General features: G+C 39.0%; 1 protein-coding gene across 15 annotated transcripts in view; it reads right to left on the bottom strand.

Annotated features, from left to right (window-relative positions):
* Positions 1-18,078, bottom strand: part of lrrfip1a (leucine rich repeat (in FLII) interacting protein 1a) — a 39,922-nt gene extending 21,844 nt beyond the window's left edge. For 3 of the 15 annotated variants that reach the window (XM_027023270.3, XM_027023272.3, XM_081720428.1), the window contains exons 1-6: positions 17,410-18,078; positions 7,511-7,597; positions 3,826-3,843; positions 3,585-3,641; positions 3,030-3,074; positions 825-875 (exon numbers count right to left, since the gene is read on the bottom strand). In XM_027023270.3, the coding sequence (XP_026879071.2) occupies positions 825-875; positions 3,030-3,074; positions 3,585-3,641; positions 3,826-3,843; positions 7,511-7,597; positions 17,410-17,499 (348 nt within the window). In that variant the 5' untranslated portion in view covers positions 17,500-18,078. Of the gene's footprint in view, positions 1-824; positions 876-3,029; positions 3,075-3,584; positions 3,642-3,825; positions 3,846-7,510; positions 7,598-17,409 lie in introns of those variants that run through there. The other 12 variants (XM_081720429.1, XM_027023275.3, XM_081720434.1 and 9 more) reach the window with 10 other exon arrangements.
* Positions 18,079-20,498: the final 2,420 nt, after the last annotated feature.

Raw genomic sequence — 20,498 nt, 5'->3', positions numbered from 1 at the left:
ACGAATCCAAATATGTTTTCAGAATTTCTCCATAAACCATTGCCTTATACATGCATATCATTATGCATAGTATTGAAAAGCAGCACCATGGAACATGAAGCCCTCTGTGTTGGCAGGATATTGCTGAACACAAAGATGTTTTTGAGGTCAAATATAAGCAGAAATAAACCTATACATTTTAGAAGTTTGTTTGTACATATTGTAAGTTTAATAACAGCATTATTTATGCATAGGTTATATATATTTATTGTAAAATGTATTTGCTGTCACTTATATAGCTGTTAGAAATATTTGAATTTAGCATGAAAAGTACTACAAGGGTCACCAATTTTAATTTGTGGGACAAAAAAAAAAAAAAAAAAAAAAAAAAAAAAAAGATTTGGCCATTTTCAAGTATGTTTTGCACACCTGCTACTCTACAGTCTTTCCCCACCAATATGAAAGTCTCTGTAACCCACAGCCAAGATGCTATGTGGTACTCACTGACTGTGCAAAGAATCCTGAATGCCCAAAACTGTGTGATTGTATAATAACTTGGTGGTTGTTTTTGTTGTAGTCTAGTTGTAGTACTGAGGGCATGTCCTCAGAAAAGTGGACAGGCCGTAATCCTGGGATACTCTCTTAAAGAAGAGGGGTAATGGAGTGCAGTGAGCATAGTAAACTACACCCAGGGATGGAACTACCAGAATTACAACTCAGTGTTCAGTTTGTAACTTTGCTATTGGTGCTCTGGATAGGTGCTCTGCATTCATCAACAGACAACACAGACGTAAGCGCAAGATAAAGTTGCTGCTCACGCTAGCACAAGTAAATTGGCTACTGACCTGCAGGGTGCTCCTGCTCCTAACTGACATTTGCTCATCTTCATCTGAAACCTGTAAAGACAGAAAGAAGAAGAAGAAAAAAAAAGTCACATTTTCTTGGAGCAGAAACAATTGTCTTTGGAACATGCCACAGGTATTCCAGCTACAAAAGTGCTAGCTCTTTCACTTCCACTCCCATCTGGGACACCATCTGCTTGCTGCTTTTCCTAAACTTCGGCACAGGTTCTTTTCCTTTTTCAATTTCACATCACTCTTCTGCTTATAACTGAAGGCATGGTTTGCACTCGCAAAACCCAGAACTCAGTCTTTTATTTATCACATGCCCAGCATGTCAGCGACATTATACATTGAAATGCTTGCAGTGAGGCTCAGGGCAAATTAACGTCAAAAGAGGTGAAAAAAACAAAAATAAAATACAGTATGTAGTAATGCAGTTTACAGTGCAAGATACAAGTATAAAAAAAGCAAAATATTAAAATGCACATATGTTCATTTTGTATTTACTGTATGTTTCCTGACTCAATTAATCCTGACTCAAATAATAAGGTTGTGGCAATATGTTCAATTAACCATGTTTCATTTAAAAGCATAAAATCAAACCCATGGTCTATACAGAAATCATTAATTAAAAGAGATTTGTTTGCGAGTGAGCTAATATTGAGAAGAACTAACTTGGTAACCTTTGCTTCAAAAGCTGTGGCTCACACTGCATGTTCGACACCTTCACGGCATCTGACATGTACTCCTTTTTTTCTGTTTCTGATAAGCACTGGTATGGTAAAGATTACTGGCATGCTGTGTCCAAGACTCTTCTGAAAACATGTACTGCTGACATCAACACTGTAGTAGCAAGCAGCAGGGACCTGAAGAATATCAAAGTGGTGTCTTCTTCCATTAGGGTGGATGGTGAGTGGGGCTCCTGTTGGCGATGGGGTAGAAAGTGAAGCTGCCTTTCTGGTGGTTGAGGAGCTCGTCCCTTTCTTTGCGCTCTAGGTGGTGGAGTAGCGTAACTCTTTAGGAGAAGGTCTTGGTGATGGAAGTGAATATGGGGCAATAGAAGAAGGCAGAGGGAAGCTGGGCTGATTTTACACTGTACCTGAGGGCTGGCTGACCAGGAATGTGATAGCCTCATCCTAGCTGATACCAGATTCTTCATTGCTGCTGGGAGGTTCGGGTGGGGTGTGTGGAGATGGTGTACAGTGTAGAGTCCTCCCGGTGTTGTGGTGCCCCTGGAAGCTGATAACCTTGGTGATCATTGTGGCTCTCATGCAAGGTCTGCAGCTCAGGGCACCCACAGTGGGGAGAAGATGTAGCTATGGAGTGATCAAATCTGTTGATGCAATGAAGTCCTTGGGTGTTTTTCACTGTGTCGCCACTAAAGGGTTGGATAAATCGACTTTTCACATCCCTTTTGTTTGTGTGCCATCTATCTTGCCAAAAAGAATGGTCTCTTACCAAAAACAGGTTAAAACTGTCAATAAAATGTTCAGGCTGTTTAAACTACAGTTTTTGTGCGGCCAAATGTTTAAATCATAGTAGCTTTGAAAATATTTGTTCTCCATTCAGGCAGAGGACCACTGAAATATTTGTATGTTGGCCTTCCTAATTTGGTTGAAGATGTTATTAAAGTACCTTTTTATTAACTCTGACTCCTGCTTTACTGTGTTATCCTTACAGACATGAACAGTTACTCACTTTACTGTTGTGTAGTCAGTCAGTATTGTGGGCAGCTTTTCATTTAACTCTGAGACTGTCCAGGCTTACACTGAACTATGACCATTTCTGATTTCACGCCATAGACGGAGACGTTTTTATGCATTTCTTTCCTATTGCAGAGCTGATAAACAAAGCTAACAAAGTTTATGGCTTGGCAACTCAATGGGTGCCATTTTCTTAATAATAATAATAATTATATTATTAATATAATAATATATTTATTTAATCCATTTTAATTAATATAACTCAAATGTGCACCGACAGCTTTGTTACATACAAATGTAATATTCTGACAGCCAGTCCATCCTATGGAGTCAGAATGGCTGGCTACATCTTACTAAACTGGTTGCAACACCATGTTGATAAAACCCTCTTGTATGTATACACTCTTTATACATCATTCCCTATTAAGCACAGACTTAGTGCTGAAGCACAGGAAGAGAGAAATAATGAGCGGCACGAGAAAGCAAAGAAGAAAAAGCTACTAACCGAGCTGTGTCTCAGAGAGGGGCGTGCGTAGCGCGCGCTGTTCTCCTACAAAGCCCGGTGGAACGAAGGGAAAAGCAGAGATGGGAAAAACAAAACAAACAAACAAACAAAAAAAAAAGAGCTGAAGATATGATATGAACAGGCAGGGAGAACGTACATGTGATTCACAGCACAAAGAAGCCCTTGATGCTGCTAAATTGGCAAAACATGCAGGTAATAATCTAACCAACATGCAGTGAGACGACTTGCACAGAAATGTTAAGACTGGCATCAGGGCCCAATATGTTATATCCTACACTTACAATCCAAAACTACTCACTTTCAGTCTTTTTACTTTTTGGTGTACAAGCTAAATAAATGTCATGCTATACCACACATTGTTCTTGCCTTTGTAGTTACTGTGAGACATGCTCATCCTGTAATTCTAGCTAGCTACTAATAGTAGGAACAAAAGAACAACCGTCAAACATGCACAGAGTACCACAGTGAAGCAAGACATCAAAAACAACAAAGGCCTGTATAGCCTCGAAAAACATCCTCTGAATGTGAAAATACCATCCATTGCTCAATGTCCCCCCATTTGCTGTCCAGGTTATCCAATCCATAGTATTTCTACACATGGGACAGAATGCAAGGTGAGGAATAAAGCCGAAGAGAGAGGTTTAGATAGGAAAGACTTAGAAAAGAATGTATTCTTAAATACTGAAATGTAAACAATGAGACAAGGCTTATTAGAATTAACCAAAATTAAACAGACAGTATTACAATTATGATGCAGACAAGCAAAGACGCCTACCTTCTGAACCTGATAGATCTGTAGAAAGAATGGACAGCATGTGAAAAATGATAAGGAAAGCCAGAGAGGGTCTGACAGACTTTAATTCCATGATCAGCTACCTGCAATGAAAACTTCATTCTGAGCACAGAATTTAGCCCAAATGGCTAACTGAACACCCAATGATAATCAGTGATGTTTAGAATGTGTATAGTTTTAAACAGTCCAGACAACATCCTTTTCAACTTCCTGAGCCGTTTATGCTGCAAGAAATTAATAGGAGATTCCGTATAACAGGACAATTCGATTCAAATGTAATAAGATAAAACTAAATGTCACATAATAGAAGTTGTGCTTATATTAATTGATAATCCATTTAATAGTCTTAGTTACTTTTTTGACAACAAAAACAAGCAGGATTCTTAACCTACTAAACTCAGAATGTTGAATTTACAGCTGTACCCAACACATGGCTTCCTAAGTCTATACATCTATACACAATACAAAAGGTATTCTGCTTATTCTTAAGTCATTTGCAGAAATATTTCCTCAGTAACCAAGCAATACTATACTATTCATTATCATGTACCAACACTTGATGGTCAGTATAACTGACTGGCTTGTCATAGATAGTTCAGATGTTTGTGAAGTTATCCATTTCTGTTCAGCTGCACCACTTACTATATCATCCCACATCTTTAAACTGCTTTCCTTATGCTTCTTACAAAAGCTAAAAGTAAGACGGTTTATCATTCTGTCCATTTCCACATTCATCGTGAAAAAAAAAAAAAAAAGTGCCCACCTATTTCCTTGTATGCTCTCAGTACTAAAAGTGCACCAGTGCTCCATTAATTACTGTTTAATCTTCATTAGTTATCCACATACTGGTATGGGTTTTATAACACGTCTTCTACTAATAAAACGCCAGCATTTCATTGTCCTGTACATTTCCCCAAGTTGAAAGGCAAAAATGAAGAAATGCTTAGCATTCCTTAGAATAGCAATATTGAGCATTTCCCTTTAGATTATATGACCAGTGTATTTTATAAAGAGTTATCAGCATTACAGTCTTGCAGTCTCATTTCAGTTTTAATTGTACATATTTGCAGTATTCAACCATATGTTGTTACTGAAGCACTGGAACTCTTGACCATCAAATGCCACACTTCCTTCCTTCCTTCCTTCCTTCCTTCCTTGGAAATTTACTTCCATCATTGTCAGTGCCATTTACATTCCACCTCAGACAGACACGGATATCGCCTCACATGAACTACATGAGGCTCTCACCCAATACCATACTCATCAACACATCAACTGGCCCACCAGAGGCGAAAAGACACTGAGCCACTGTTGCATTCAGCTACAAGGCACAGCCTCATCCACCATTGGGGAAATCAGACCATCTAACTCATGCCTAAATAGAAAACAAAGGCTGAAACAGCAAGCCCCTGCTCCAATGGAGTTCATGCATTGGATGGACCAATCAATGACTGCTTTACAGGATGTTCCTGATGACACAAGATAGATCCCATCTCACAAGCCAGTCAAAGTAGTCAAAACATATCCTGATATCACAGCACTCTCATCACCTCAGACCTGGGTCTTTCTCCTGTCTTAAGTCTGGGGGCAAGAGACCTGTATGTGTGCTGCAGTTGAATGCCACTGGGCAACCGGTGGCAACCTAAAAGGTCCATAACGAAGATCTCAAAGTATTTAGTCAGGCATGTGCTCTTCATCCCGTCGGGGACACACAACAGGCATAAATTTTAGCTTCTGCTTCAACCTTCAAAGGAATCTTTTTCTCTCAACTGTGTGACCTCCTTAGTTATGCTCCAACATTACTCCATGTCTGTGTGGTGCAGAGATCTCTCCATTTTGTTTCTCTCTGAATGTTGCCATCTTTTCCTCTAGTCCACGAAGGCTGTATTTTAGGTCATCCATCTGTGCAAAAATAGCCTGACCGCCTGCAGTTGTAGCAGACATGAGCTCACCAGAGATGAATTCGCAGTTTGGCTGCATGCTTTCTGCCACTATTGGAAGAAAACGTTTACTAGCAGCTTTAGCGGTCGCTGCCATTTCAATTTCTTTCTCATCCTTTTCCAGTCAGTTAGTTTAACTGCATGCTAGAGGTGATGAGTGGTATAGTTATGCAATATAAAGGCCAAAATAACCAAAGAAATTTTGTAACTGCTGTTTACATGACTTATGTCATTCTTGTGTAAAATTCTTAATGAATTTGATGAGTGAAGTAATTAGAAGCTAGAGTCCCTGTTGAAGCCATTCATGCTTTGGGCCCTGAAGCCTGAAGTGGATTTGGCTTCAACATAAAAGGCAAAAACAAACCCACAACAAGTGACTTTTCCCTTGAGTGGAGAAAGGCATGACATCACCCAAGATGCAATGTTGTTGGCCCACAGAAAGTACAAGTTTTCTCGACAGGATGCGAAATGCTACTGAAAACTTCAAATATGGTATTATTTATCTGAGAATTATTCACTTATCAGAATTATTATTCTGTTCAATCAGAATTATCCAATAAGTCACCTCTGCAATTACCAGTGATGCTTTGACAGAATAAATACAAATACATTTTGCATCCATTCTGCTCTGAAACCAACTTTATGTATGAATCCCAGAAGATCGTAGCCTATGCCAATTACCAGAAGCTAATCAAATCAAAGTTGCTTTAAATTTTGGAAAACTATTTATTCTCTGGGCAAGGGAACTATTTGGTGATGCCTTCACTCCTCATTCTCTTCTCATTTTCTTTAAAATGCCACCTTTCTTGCCACTCTTTCCACTTATAGTTAATTTCATGAAGAAAAATGACATTACCAGAGGATGACAGGATTTTGAAAGGATTTTGTCATTTGCATTCAGGCCACAAAATAAGGCATTCTTGTGGCGTTTTACCTGAACCTGATAGGCTTCATATCCTTGTGCTGTTTGCAGGCTCTTTTTACCTCTCATAATTCCAACTGGGTGTTTAAATTATGTTTTCCCCATGCTCTTTTTATCCAGTGCAATGAAATTCTGTTTAATGCAGAATTGAAAGATTAAGACTTAACAATATGGACCAAGATGATATAGTATTCTGCTACTACTCTTGTATTTTACACACACGTTAACCTCAGAGCCTTAGTGATTCCTGCAGAATGCAGGCATAAAGAGGTTATAGTTTCAGGAAGGTTATTAAAAAATGTCTCAGCAGATTCATGCTCTAATCAGAATCCCAGAAAAAAAAAAAAAGGGACCCATAATTGAAATTGTTTTTGGAAACAATCATGGGTGGTTTCTTCATTGGTGGTCTTTGTTAATGCAACTTTTGAATTTCGAGAAAAAAAGCTTTTTACTGGGGCTGGTAACACAGTAACACACAACTATCAAACTTAGCTACATACGTACATTCATGCACTCACACATTACCTAACCTTTAACCAAAGGACACAATCCACCAAAGGCCTATTTATTAGGCTGCTGATATTGTATGTCCCACAGTTTGTTCAGCTAATGATACACCAAACTAATGAGCAACGTGCAAGACTTTAAAGACAAAATGTCTTTATAGCCTGTTTAATGTAATTTTTGCAAACTAATGTGCAGTCATGTTATTAAAATTTGACCCAGACCGAGTAGCACATTTGAAGACAATGTTCTGAGCTCAGCAGGTCCTGAAAAGCAAATGTGAGTATTAATCTGATTTTACCTCTTTCTGCTGCCTCTCCAGCTCCTTCATGCGGATCTCACGTGCCTCTGCTCTGGCTGCCCTCTTAGCTGCCAGTCTGGCCTCAGCCTAAAGGGGAAAAGGGAAGAACGGTTTTAATGTAAAGCGTAAGCTGCGACTAGCACCCAGCACTGCCTATACTGTTCATACATAAAGCTCAAGCGGGATTCGAGCCGTCATTTAGATCAGAGATGCCCTACTCCTATCTTTGATCTGGCCAATTTTAGTTCTAACACACCGGATTAGCTAAGTAGTGTGTGTAGTTCAGGGTTGGAACTGTAAACTGTAGAACACAGGTGTGACCTCTAAGTCTGAGTATATTGATAATGAACAATGACTAACAGGATATCAAACACATTTTTTGCCAACAGTCAGCAGGATTTGTGTGTGTTTGTGTGTCCTATGTTGTGCCCTTACTGAGGTCCCCATTATCTTCAATGTGGTTTTAAACTTTAAGTTAAAATGTTAAGTTAAACTAAAACGAAGAAGCATCCATCTATCCATACCCATTGAAAGTCCATTTTTCACCCAATATTTTGTGCATAGAGTATCAGTTTGCTACATGAACATTTTTACTTGTATGCCGTTGTCTCATGAAAGTGCTGATGTCCTGAGTAAGCGTCATTAGACTTCATCTGTAAACAAGCCCTTTTAAGGGAATCTCTCTCTCTCTCTCTCTCTCTCTCTCTCTCTCTCTCTCTCTCTCTCTCTCTCTCTCTCTCTCTCTAAAGAGGGGAACTGAAGTAATGAGTTGGAGTACACCATGACAGAGAAAGAATTAGCTTCCTTCCTGTGAATGACTGTAGCAAAGAGTGCCATGACACCAACAAACCACATCCCAAAATGTCAGTCTCACCTCAACTACAGCCAGACAAGGCCATTTCACACCACCTATTATGCGCATATGCACCAGTAGCCTACTATCCTACCTTACATAGATCAAGTAAACATGGAGAGATCGCAACAATCTGGTTGCTTGCCACTTAGAGTTTAGTGGCAACAGAACTTACACTAGTTACGGTACCTGCGCCCTATAGCGGTGCCATGCAATTCAATATGTTTGAGGCAATCATATATTTAAGCGTGACACATGTACTTTTCTTTTGGTAACATTTTTGTAACATTAGTGTCAGCCAATCAGCAGTCATTTAGTGAGATGGGAGAGGGAGAGAAGCCAATAGCGTGGAGTGAACAGATTGCTAAGGATAAAAGTCTGATGTCTGTACCAGAGTTTGTCATTTTAAATAAGTACCTGTTAGAATATGAACATGTTTAAGTCTGCACTGGTTGTTGAATGGAGAACTTAAACGAGCAGTCTCACGCTGTTTTACAGAATCGTTTTCAACGTCGGCCACAAGCTCGTTACCCTTGAACATTCTAGAGAAGGTAAACTAACTCAGTTGTCTAAACACTGGAGTTTTACAGCTTTCTTTCTAAAGTATTTTTTAAAGCTTACTTTATAAAAGTTGGCCAGCACACTCAGCAAATGTTTACCCTGTTCTTTGTGAGGTGTGCCCGTCTCAACTTTATCGAAGACTAAGAATTTCCAGGTAGCAACTTGGATGACCTGAAGAGCCAGCTAGGTTGGTTTTGGGCAGTCTCTCAAATCCACTACGCTGAGGTGCTTGCAGCAGACACTATGGTGTTAGAGAAATAAGTTCCTTTGCCGAGGTACTTTTAGAGAGTTTCTTTTTATGTGTGGTGTGGACCCACAATTATTTAGTGTAGTTTCATTTTGTTCATTCAATTGTACATCTAATTGTAATTTATTGAGTTTAAGAGTTGTGTCCTCTGAAATTATTTCTATCTAGTTTTTAAATATATTTACTTTCCATATACATAAATAATTTATATGGTAGAATATTGCACTTTGGAGCATCTTATAAATCCTAATCACATCAAGATCAGAAAAAACCCAGGGACACATCCATAAATCAGGGTGATAATATATAGCCTACGAAATTCCTGGGCTACAGGGCCCTACAAAAGACTGACTTCTAGTCAGCAAAATGCTGGGGCAACATCTGCAAACTGTACAGAAAACCATGCCCTTGCATAATCATAAATAACATTTAACGTCATCTTTGTAATCTTTTTTAGAATGTTGTGAAAGTAGCAGTAAAAACACAAATTGCTTTAAAACGCATCTGACAAACAACTACAAAACTAAACTATTCTAGGAAACTGCATTTTATGACAACAGGAAGATAAAGAACCGAGGCATTTACAACCAACCATAGATCACACCCTTCCTGCACTATTCATAGGAAGCTACTCATTGTAGCCAACAAAGCCTCCAGTCTATCAGTCAGACCTTACATAGTTTATTATGCACACACATACAATATATGGGACAGAGCAGAACATGTTATGAAGATATGAAACAATACTTTCATGGTGTATTTGCATCTCATGTGCATATTTTATGAATATATCTTATACAAACACATTTGTAACACTAAGAAGCCGAATCTCATTAAGAACACGTATCTACTTCCTACTTGAAACATATATTCTTGCAGTTATCAAAGTAACCATACTGTCCATAACACTGAAGCCTAGGTCATTTGTGTTTTGCACACATTCTCAACTTGCAGGTGTCTTGCAGAAAAAAAAAGAAAAAGAGATAAGCTAGACAAATTTATCCTACTTGTTTCTCTCTACCCCTGGCTTTATCTCCCTCTCGTAGCTATTTTTAATGACATGTGGATCCAAGCTCTATCAGTGCCCCAGCGAGCTTCTAATTCAGGCAAATATTCTGTGAGCACTTCTGAAGAAAATGGACTGCTTGTTTATCTAGTTCCCACCAAAAACTGCTCAGTGTTCAGCAAGTTTGACACTGGACACATTGGGTTTCTGAGGGCAAGGTATACATGTACCTACTTTTCAATATTTTTAAAAAGCAGATTTTAATCATTATAGGTTTAGGTGTATATAGAAAATGAATCCACAAAATCTCATGTACAGCCATCTCTCAAGTAAGTCCGGATAGCTCTAGTACTCAGTGATTAATAAACTGAGATACATCTTCTAAAAATTCAAATAGACACTTCAGTAGTTCAAGGTGTCCATTCATACACATATGGTATAATTTACAGTGATTTTGTAACCCTTAAATTAATTATATTTTGTAAAGAATAAAGAGACTGACGGAGACATTCGATACAATAATGAAGATGGAGCAGAGAAGGAAGCAGAGATGATGAGATTAGTTAAGTCACATCAGTCTCTACTGCAATATTCAGTTACTCACTTGCTCAACTGACCACAGGAAATTACTCAAAGAAATATTTGCTGTCGTGCAGTTCCTTCAACCATGATTTTTCTGTGTCCTGCTAGATTTCATAGTTTTTCACCATATGGCCTATGGTATTTTTAGAACCATTCAAAACAAATTTAGTAAAAAATGATAGGAGTAGCAATGTTATACCTTATACATCATATAAGAGAAAAAGTAAGTAATATGTGGTTGACTAAGATGTAGACAACAGCAGTAGTCTGAGATGCCACCAGATTAACCAGCGGCAAATTTCTCATATCTTGCATATATTATTAAAAAAATTAAGCTTTCATATAGAAACTAACCCATCAATTTCAAATGATCCCAAAACAAATATTTGCCTACAAAAGGTCTGGGTAGACCATAAAAAAGGATTTACACATTATAAATTAACAGGGAACAAGGAACTGTCATGGGATGCCAATTAAGTTAATTAATTAATTAAGGAAATTAAGTTTTCCATTACATACTTTGCATGTGCATTCAGACATTTCTGGGGCCTGAATAAATAGTGTACAACCAACAGAGAATACATAAAACAGGAAAGTGTTTACAATCTTTTGTAACAGTTACAAAGAATCTTGAGCACTTCAGCATCAGAAACGGTTATTATTCAGTAGCGTAAAAGAGATTTATATCATTGCTATATTCTGGTATATACAGTGGTAATAAATAATTAATCAACACATTTTTTAACATATTACTAATGCAGCAATTCACACAACATTCAGACCAGGCAGTAATATTAATTCAACCAGAAAGTAGTTTGTGAACATATTTCCGAGTTGGCCAAAGTCATTGTAACAGCATGAAACCTATGACTATGTTAACAGAAAATCAGTCTAACTCATTAAGAGGTGCAGATACACCATACTGCAAAAAGTATTCTCACCCATCCAAATAACTGAATTCAGGTGTTCCAATCACTTCCATGGCCACAGGTGTATAAAACCAAGCACCTAGGCATGCAGACTGTTTCTACAAACATTTGTGAAAGAATGGATCGCTCTCAGGAGCTCAGTGAATTCCAGCGTGGTACCGTGATAAGATGCCACCGTTTGCAACAAGTCCAGTCATGAATTTTCCTCGCTATTAAATATTCCACGGTCAACTGTTAGTAGTATTATAACAAAGTGGAAACAATTGGGAGTGACAGCAACTCAGACAGGAAGTGGTAGGCCACGTAAAATGTGCGCAGAGGTCGCCGACTTTCTGCAGTCTATCACTACAGACCTGCAAACTTCATGTGGCCTTCAGATTAGCCGAAGAACAGCGGGTAGAGAGCGTCATGGAATTGGTTTCCATGGTCGAGCAGCTGCATCCAAGCCTTACATCACCAAGCGCAATGCAAAGCATCAGATGCTGTGGTGTAAAGCATGCGGCCACTGGACTCTAGAGCAGCAGAGACATCTTCTCTGGAGTGACGCATCATGCTTCTTCATCTGTCAATCCGATGGACGAGTCTGGGTTTGGCGGTTGCCAGGAGAACAGTAGTTGTCTGACCGCATTGTGCCAAGCGTTAAGTTTGGTGGGGGGGGGGGTTGTGAGTTGGGCTTGGCCCCTTAGTTCCAGTGAAAGAAACTGTTAATGCTTCAGCATACCAAGAGATTTTGGACAATTTCATGCTCCCAACTTTGTGGGAATAGCTTGGGAATCGCCCCTTCCTGTTCCAACATGACTACGCACCAGTGTACAAAGTACAATTAGCATGTCCAATACTTTTCCCTGAGTCATTACACTTTATTGCAAAAACTTGTTTTTAGCCAAGTAGTTTTATTGAAATAATATCTACATTTCATGTGAAAAACATTGGAAATATGACTTTTTAAGAAACTGACAATTGTTGAATAAATAATTTTCCCCCACTGTATCATGCTTGAATTTTAGCTTATAAATATGGTCATGTTTGTGTGCATCTTTATTATGCTGTAGCATGATCTTAAAGTAGCCTTTTATTTAGAAGCTTCACTTAGGATGTGCACTTCGCTTCAAGGTACCTTCAAAGAATGGATACTGCTAGCATTAATCAACCAAGAGTGCAAGTCCGTGAGTCCTAAAGGTTCTGACGTTTCACAGAGATTGCATAGACTGCCTTTTACGCCCACAAACAACTCAGTAGCTTTAGAGACATTCTTTGCTAGGTTGTGTTTGAGATACCATTAAGCCACGTCATGCACCTTACAGCGGTAGGCACTTGGGTCATCACTGGATATAAGGTGGATCACAGTGGTGTCATCTATGAACTTTGATTATTGTATGATTGTGTCCAAGTATAGAAACAAGTATGACAGCCACCCTTTCCAGACTAATTAGCATCAAATCATCACTACATTCCAGAATTTTTTATTCTAAACTTTAATGTTGTAATAGTGCCTTAGGAAAAATAAAATAGTGAACACTAAATACAAGACAGTGAACTTTAAAATCATATTTTCAATATCTGCTCTGAAACTGATTATATATCGTTGTCACACTCACACCTTAACCTCACTTACATTTAGCATCTAGCTGAGGCTGTTATGCAGAACAACTTTACAAAAGTGCTGTCATCCACTCAGAGAATGCATCCTAGCCAGTGCAAACAGCTTAGGGTCCAAATACCATTAAGATACTGCTGGATACAGGCCTGAATGCTGATAGTTTGAAACAATAAATCACAAAATAAGCGCAATACCAAACAACAATATGTGCTCACTTTCCTGGGAAGGCAAGAAAATAGCAGACTGGACAAAAACCTCATGTAAATCAACTGTCCATCTGTCTTGCTGACCCTCAATAATGTCATGGAAGTTTGGCTTTGATTTTAATCATTTGTAAGGGCATGTTGGGTAATGAATGTTTCAAGATGGCAAATGTAAGACAAATGAAGGCAGGGGCAAAGTTGTGGTGGGAAGTTCACATAACACAACATGAACATGAATGTCATGGCAATATTTCAATTTCAATGTTTCAGTATTCCAGGGATTTCAATCATTTCCTTGGGCAGAATGAGTGTACAATATACAATTTAACTGAAAAAAGAATTTGGTCCACAAATTAATTTTTTTTTTCTACTGAAAATGCAGAAATGAAGAGTTCAAAGAAATCACTGAAAGTCCAATACTGCTATGATATTTTATGTCCACAATGGATATACATGCAACAGAAAAACAGATCAGAGAGTGACAAGTTTTAACAAAACCTTCTGTTCTTTTCAGTTCCTAAAGGAGTGAGGAAAACCTTGAGTGGTTAAAGCTAGAGAGAATGGAGTTTCAACAAACGTGTATATAAACTGACCACAAATAACACTAAATGTTTCCTACTAGAGCTATAGTTTTTGAAAAAGTGTTTGCTGATCAGAAAGCCTGAAGAAAGGACACTATTAAACTAGTAAAATACTTTTACATATAATCTTACATTCAGGGTTTGATTAACGATGGAATACATGTAATGGCATTATAAACAAGCATACCAAAAAGGCAAAAGGGCTTCATTAGAGTCACAGAAAAAAAGCAATAATCAGAGTACAAGTGCATTTTAAAAAATGTGATGATTTGCAGGACTGCATTACAACTTAACCAGGACCGCTTACTCCTCCTCATTTCTTGCACCCCTCCGCGTCCAGACCTCCCCTCCCGCCCTTGGAACAGTGTTTCCATGACTAAAATAGTGTCAGCAAATGTACGCTGCATTTAAGTTTTAAAATATGCACCATGAATTGCGTTCCTACCACGGATGCGTTTTGGCTCCTTTATAAAATATTCCCTTCAAATGTGTGACTGAAAACAGTGCATTTCATGATTCAAATCATGCTTTCCTTTCCATTTAATAAAAATAATGTTAGTGATCTATTATTTCCTGAAACATGGAGGAAAGCCCTTTTCCCAAGCAACTTTTCCAGTATCAGAAATGTCAGAATATTATTATTATGTGGTTTGAGTAAGGTGCATGTCTTGCTTGCATGTAGACTGATATATTAACATGGCAAAATCTGTTTTATTAGGCTGCATTATTTAAATAATTTTTTTTCACAACTGGAATGTTGGTGGCTATACTGAATGGTACTGGAATGGATTAATGTAATCCAGAAGTAAAGGATCATAAATACGATTGTTACTTTAATATAGGAATCCTTTGGATTTGGTTAAATATACATTTTTAACAGGTAATCTATAACATAATACATTTTTTTAAATAACCTTCCCAGCACTTATTATATTATGTAATATTTGGTTGAACAAATTGGTTAGTAGCCCTAGTATAAACTATCACTGCAATGACTGCTCTAGTACAAACTATCCCTTCTATCACTGCCCTAGTATAAACGATCACTATAAAGTACTCATTATTTTGGCTATTATTTCAAACTATTACTCCCTTATCGGGGAGTTCTCACTGGTATATATACAGGCTGCTTTGACTTATCAGTCAGCAAGGAAAATGGATCAAAACCCGAAGGACACTTCAAACTTGCCCTTTAACAAACACTTGAACGCAAGCATGCTAGAAAAAAACTTGCACCTTCACACTGAACACTAGAGTTCAGATCAGATGAACGCAAACTCATAAAGCAATTTATGATAAGTTGAAAAACAACAACTAAAATATTCTTGTGGGCACCTATACTTGAAATTCTTCCCTAGGAAATCCTTTCCTGAATCAGAATCCAGTTTATACAGACTACACTATCATGTCTACTTCATTGCAGTTTCAGTAGACATTTAAATTATGCATTCACATAAAAAAAAACAAACAAACAAACAATGCAGCTTCATGCTTTTTTCACCCCACCAAAATTACCAATGGGAAACAAAAACAAAACAACAATAAAACTCTTTTCACATCTGGGCCTGTTCTCACAACTAGCAGTGCCAACAGCTGATCTTTAACAGCTCTATTTTTAAAACCCTTGTTACAAAATCAGCCAACTCATCAGAACTGACATACCAGTGTGAGAGGAGGAGCCAGTGTGGGACCCCACATTCCCAGCACTTAAAGGCAAACGATTTCATGGACTGTGAGAAATCCTTCTTATCAGTCAGAGAGTCTACAGCATCTTGTCATCCCAAAAACAGCTAGAAGAGCACACAAAGGAAGATAAGGCAGCGACACCTTGATACAACCTTCATTTAGCTTCCTGTAATAAAAGTTTTAAACTTTTAGACATATATAATATAGATTATTTGTTCATTGTTTAATAGCTGTGCTACATCATCAAATATTAGACCAAAGAGCATTTAAGGAAGTAGTTTCAGTGAAAATGATGCAAAGCTGCTCCAACTTCCTGCTTAGTCTTCTTACTGCATCAAGTGTTACTGGGCACGTTTCAGTTTTTAGCGTTACTCGGCACAGTTCTGTTTCTCCTTCCAATGAACAAAGTGCATGTGTTGCATCATAAAATGTAAACTAAATTCCAATATGAATAATTTCACTTGCACCTGTTCCTGTTGCATTTGTCAGTTATTTGTGTTTTTTTTAATTGCTGAACAGCAATGAATACATTTAGGAGTTTACATACAAGGACCAGAACACTTCTGATTCACTATCAGCACTCCTCAAAGTTGTATAAAGCCAAATTTAAACTGCTGAAGTGGCAGTCACATGGGAGTAGAACAAAAGCCATCATAAATTGGAATAAAGGAAAAAAAACCAACTTGAAATCATTTGTTTTCAGAAATGTATTAAAAATTAGAAATTAACATTAAAGAGTATTGCCCCTGGGACCCAAGTTTCTGTTTATTTCATTTAAAATTTAGCTTTTTCAAATTCTGTGTTTTAATTAATTTTATATTTTGACTTTAATTAAAGTCAAAAACCTCTGCTGCATCTATTTCTTGCACTGTGACCCTATACATCATGATAATATTCTATGTAATATCTGTTTAAACCAGAAAAAAGTCCTCCAGAATTAAAGAAAAACTACAATTCCTCAATGAAATAATAGTGAGAGTACATGGTTTTGCAGATATTATGACAGCTAGAATTGACAAAACAATAATTAATAATGCTGACACTAGTTAGAACGGATTACTTTTCTCTCTTAATTAAAAAAACAGGAAAAACAGGAAGCTTTATGCTATACTATTAAACGTCAGAAAAGAAAACTATACTTTAATTCAGAAGGACAATCACGTAATACATGTTAAATAATACACACCAAGAAACTATTAACTAGACTCATGCAGGGGGATTTTGCATACAGGCCCAAAGCCCAAGGCCCAGTGCCTACATGGCTTGGCCACCTGTCACTGCACACCTGCGCCTGTTTGTCAGCGCCACTGAGATTACAGCACTGCTGCCATGATCTGGCGTAAAACTGGGGATATCTGGCGGGCACACGCTTAAGGAACTAAAGGCATGACAATATTACGATGTAAAGGTAAAGTACCGGGCTACAGAACCATGTCAGAGCCATGTGGACGTGCACCGACACAGTGCCAACCTGTGTGCCCGGAGAGCTGCTGCGATATATAGATATTAACGAACTTTCTTTAACGGGTATTATTCTGAATTAACAAATTATGAGAGCAATAATAAATAAACAAATCTGACAAATACATGTGAAGAGAAGCCTAGCAAAAAGACGCATCGATGTAGGCTTCTTGGGTGGACTAAAACATACCTCTTTAGCGATTATATTCAGCGCGTCCTCCTCAGCAGTGAGTCCGTTTCTGTTAGGCACCCTCTTCCGTCCTGGACCCTGAGATCCCATTGGGCTCGTGTTTTTTTTTTCTTTGATCGTCCTGTCAATTTTAGAGTGAAGAGAAATATCCTTCACAAAAAAACAACTCGTAAGCAGTGAGCCGTGAGCGCCACGTTGGAGAGTTTTCCGGAGTTGCGCTCTCACTGCGCTACGGTCACATCCGTCTTGCGCTCTCTTCCTGACTTTGCCTGCTGAAAACAACGACGGCGATAAATAAGCCCAAGGTCTAAACCTGCCTTTGCGACTCTCTAAGTGCAGTCACGACTCCCGCAGGTTTAAATGTGTACCCCTCCACGAAAGTTGCGGCTCTAGTTGACCGAGACTAGCCGAGTCCTCTCGGCCAGGGTGGGGTCACGCCGCGCTGTTCACACGCGCTTCACTATTTTTGATGATGGGAGCCTGCAGCTAAAAACAGAAACATTATCGCCCGCAAGTCATATGCCTGCCGCTTCTAACTTTAAAGACTACCGGGATATCTTCGAAATGCCAAAAGCGACCATTTATCTTACGTAACTTTTCTGTTTTAATCTGCCCATACCTGTTGTCTCTTGCTACCGGCAATGTGGCAATGTAGAAGCGCGAACGTTGCCTCTATGCACGTTTTTATTTGCTTTTTTTTCCCGCTGTGATCCCGGCCTAGTGCATGCTGACATCTAGTGGTAGAAAGAGAAAATTCACTAAATTGCACAATGCATAAAAATATTTTGGCGTCGTTTAGTTAATTTCTTACAATAAATTGTCACTTGAGATCCAGCAGGTGCACGCATGTACGCAAGAGTGCTTTGTATAGTAGCCTTTTCTCTTCACCTTGCAGGCTTGAATTATTTGCCTACAGTCAGGAGCATCACTAGGCCCAATTTAATGTGGTATGCCATAGTAAAGTGTTTCCATGCCCCACTTTAATTATGGGGGTAAAAACTCCATATGAAAGCTATTATGCTTTACATTTTAACGTGGTTGTTGAGCAGAACTGCATGACACAACAAATTTCCTATAATGACCCAGCATAAATGCATAAATCCTAAATGCTTAATGAGCTACCACTTTCAGTCAAAGCCAGCTTCTTTTGGTTCCTCTCTTTCTATAGACAGTTTCAGGAGCAACACCAACAGACAGATAAACATGCATTTTGGTAACGGAAGTGCAGGTTTTTACTACTGAGCCACAGTGTTGATCCCATTTATTTTACAGCTAAATCAATTAATAAAAGATATGTCAAGATATTGAATGTATGTGTGTCAAAACATTATTCCACTTTTATCCTTACACAGTGATGATGGATGCATACACACAGGCATTTAGATTTAATAAGGTCCTTCAAAATAATAGTCATGCAATAATGGCAGAACCTACGTCAAATCACTATGCAAAACCTAATTATCAGGATTGTATTGGTTATATGAGCAAACTCCCCATATATACCAACAGGAAACATTCTCTAGAATCCTTATAAAATAGTAGATTGGGAGGATGATTTGTTGAAATGACCACCAGTTCATTTTTGAGGGATGTGTGATCATGCAGTTTATTTGTGTATTGACTGGTTTCTATGCTCCGCAAGCCAGCAGGGGTTAAACATTCCAGGTACAGATAAAAGCAGGAGCTTGATGAATGCCTGGAGAAAATGATTGAAAATACACAGAGTTCAAATAACAAGAAAATAATAATACCCCTTTCCCGTTTATGTAAATTCATCCAAAATTATAGGTTATATGAATTTAGAGTTGTTTAGATTTCATCCATGCATATATGTTGACTAGTGTTGCTTAATTAGTATATGAGTTCCAGATGAACTACAATTCCCTGTGATAAAGCACACAACTGCTGAAACTTCTGTTTCGGTTTTGGCTCCGCACATACTCCCTACCTCCAGTGGTGCAGTATGTATTGCCAGAGGTAAGATGCATTAAAAAAGTGCTCCCTGATTTATGTGCCAACGTTGCGAGATACATATTATGATTTGAAATATTGTGAACATAAGTTGCAATAACAATCATAGTATGTAATTTTTCCATATAAAAACTATATTAATGGATATTTTGTTATGCTAAAGAACATATTGTGGGGAACATTTATAGCACCACTAAAAGTGGCCTATGTCGCGGTACAGCCCATCCTCCCAGATGTCTCTCTGTGTGTGTGCGTGCATGTGTGTTCGTTCGTATGGCCATGCCCTCCCCGTTACTGTGCGTGTGTATAAGTCTCCTGTTTAGCAGTGGATGTTGTCTGTGATTGCTCATCCATTAGCCTGTGCGCTACGTTGTCTTTGTTGTGTCTCAGTAAACGTTGTTGTGTGCCATACAGCTCGTCTTTGTATCCTGCCAAGCCTCTTCACGTTACAGAATCACCGACTGCAGAAGGATGCCAGGGAAGAGGAGCAAAAAGAAGAAGAAGGAGGAGAAGGCGCGTAACCGTTCCTCCCCAGCCCTTGCGGGGAAACCCCCCATGCACTCTATCTTGGTAGAACAAGGGAGAGTGCTCCTGGAAAACTTTGGGGGGGCCCTGAGCGTAGTCCAGGGTCGGAGTCTGCGGAGTCCTACAGATCCTCGAGGGACTACAGGAACTGGTACGATTACAACCAGTATCTAGGTTTGGACTCTGCGGGGTCCTATTATCTGCATTGGGACTATGGGGAGGACTACACCAATTACGAACGGAGTGAGGAATACCATGACGTCAGCCTCTGGTCAGATTCGGAGGTCAACAGCCCGGAGGGTCCATCAATGGAGAGCAATGAGCCCCCGGCGCCCAAGGCTCCATCCGAGGCCCGCCACACTACAGTCAGCAAGCTGCCCCACATGTTTCGTAGAGAGGTGGCATCATTGTCATCTGAAGTCACTGCCTCACCTAAGGCACACAGCCCCATAGCTCTGGTGCCTACGTGCAAACCCCAATGAGGCAAGAAGGAGGTGTCACCAGTGCCCGCCCCAGAGACAGGCAAAACAGCCCGTGCGCTTCCTGAAGCGCCTGCCCCAAAGCCACAAAAGCCGTCACCACCCAAACCGGCG

This window comes from Electrophorus electricus, chromosome 9 (assembly GCF_041902795.1).
Source record: "Electrophorus electricus isolate QZ-2024a chromosome 9, ASM4190279v1, whole genome shotgun sequence".
Lineage (NCBI taxonomy): Eukaryota > Metazoa > Chordata > Actinopteri > Gymnotiformes > Gymnotidae > Electrophorus > Electrophorus electricus.
This window is presented reverse-complemented; position numbering and strand designations above follow the sequence as displayed.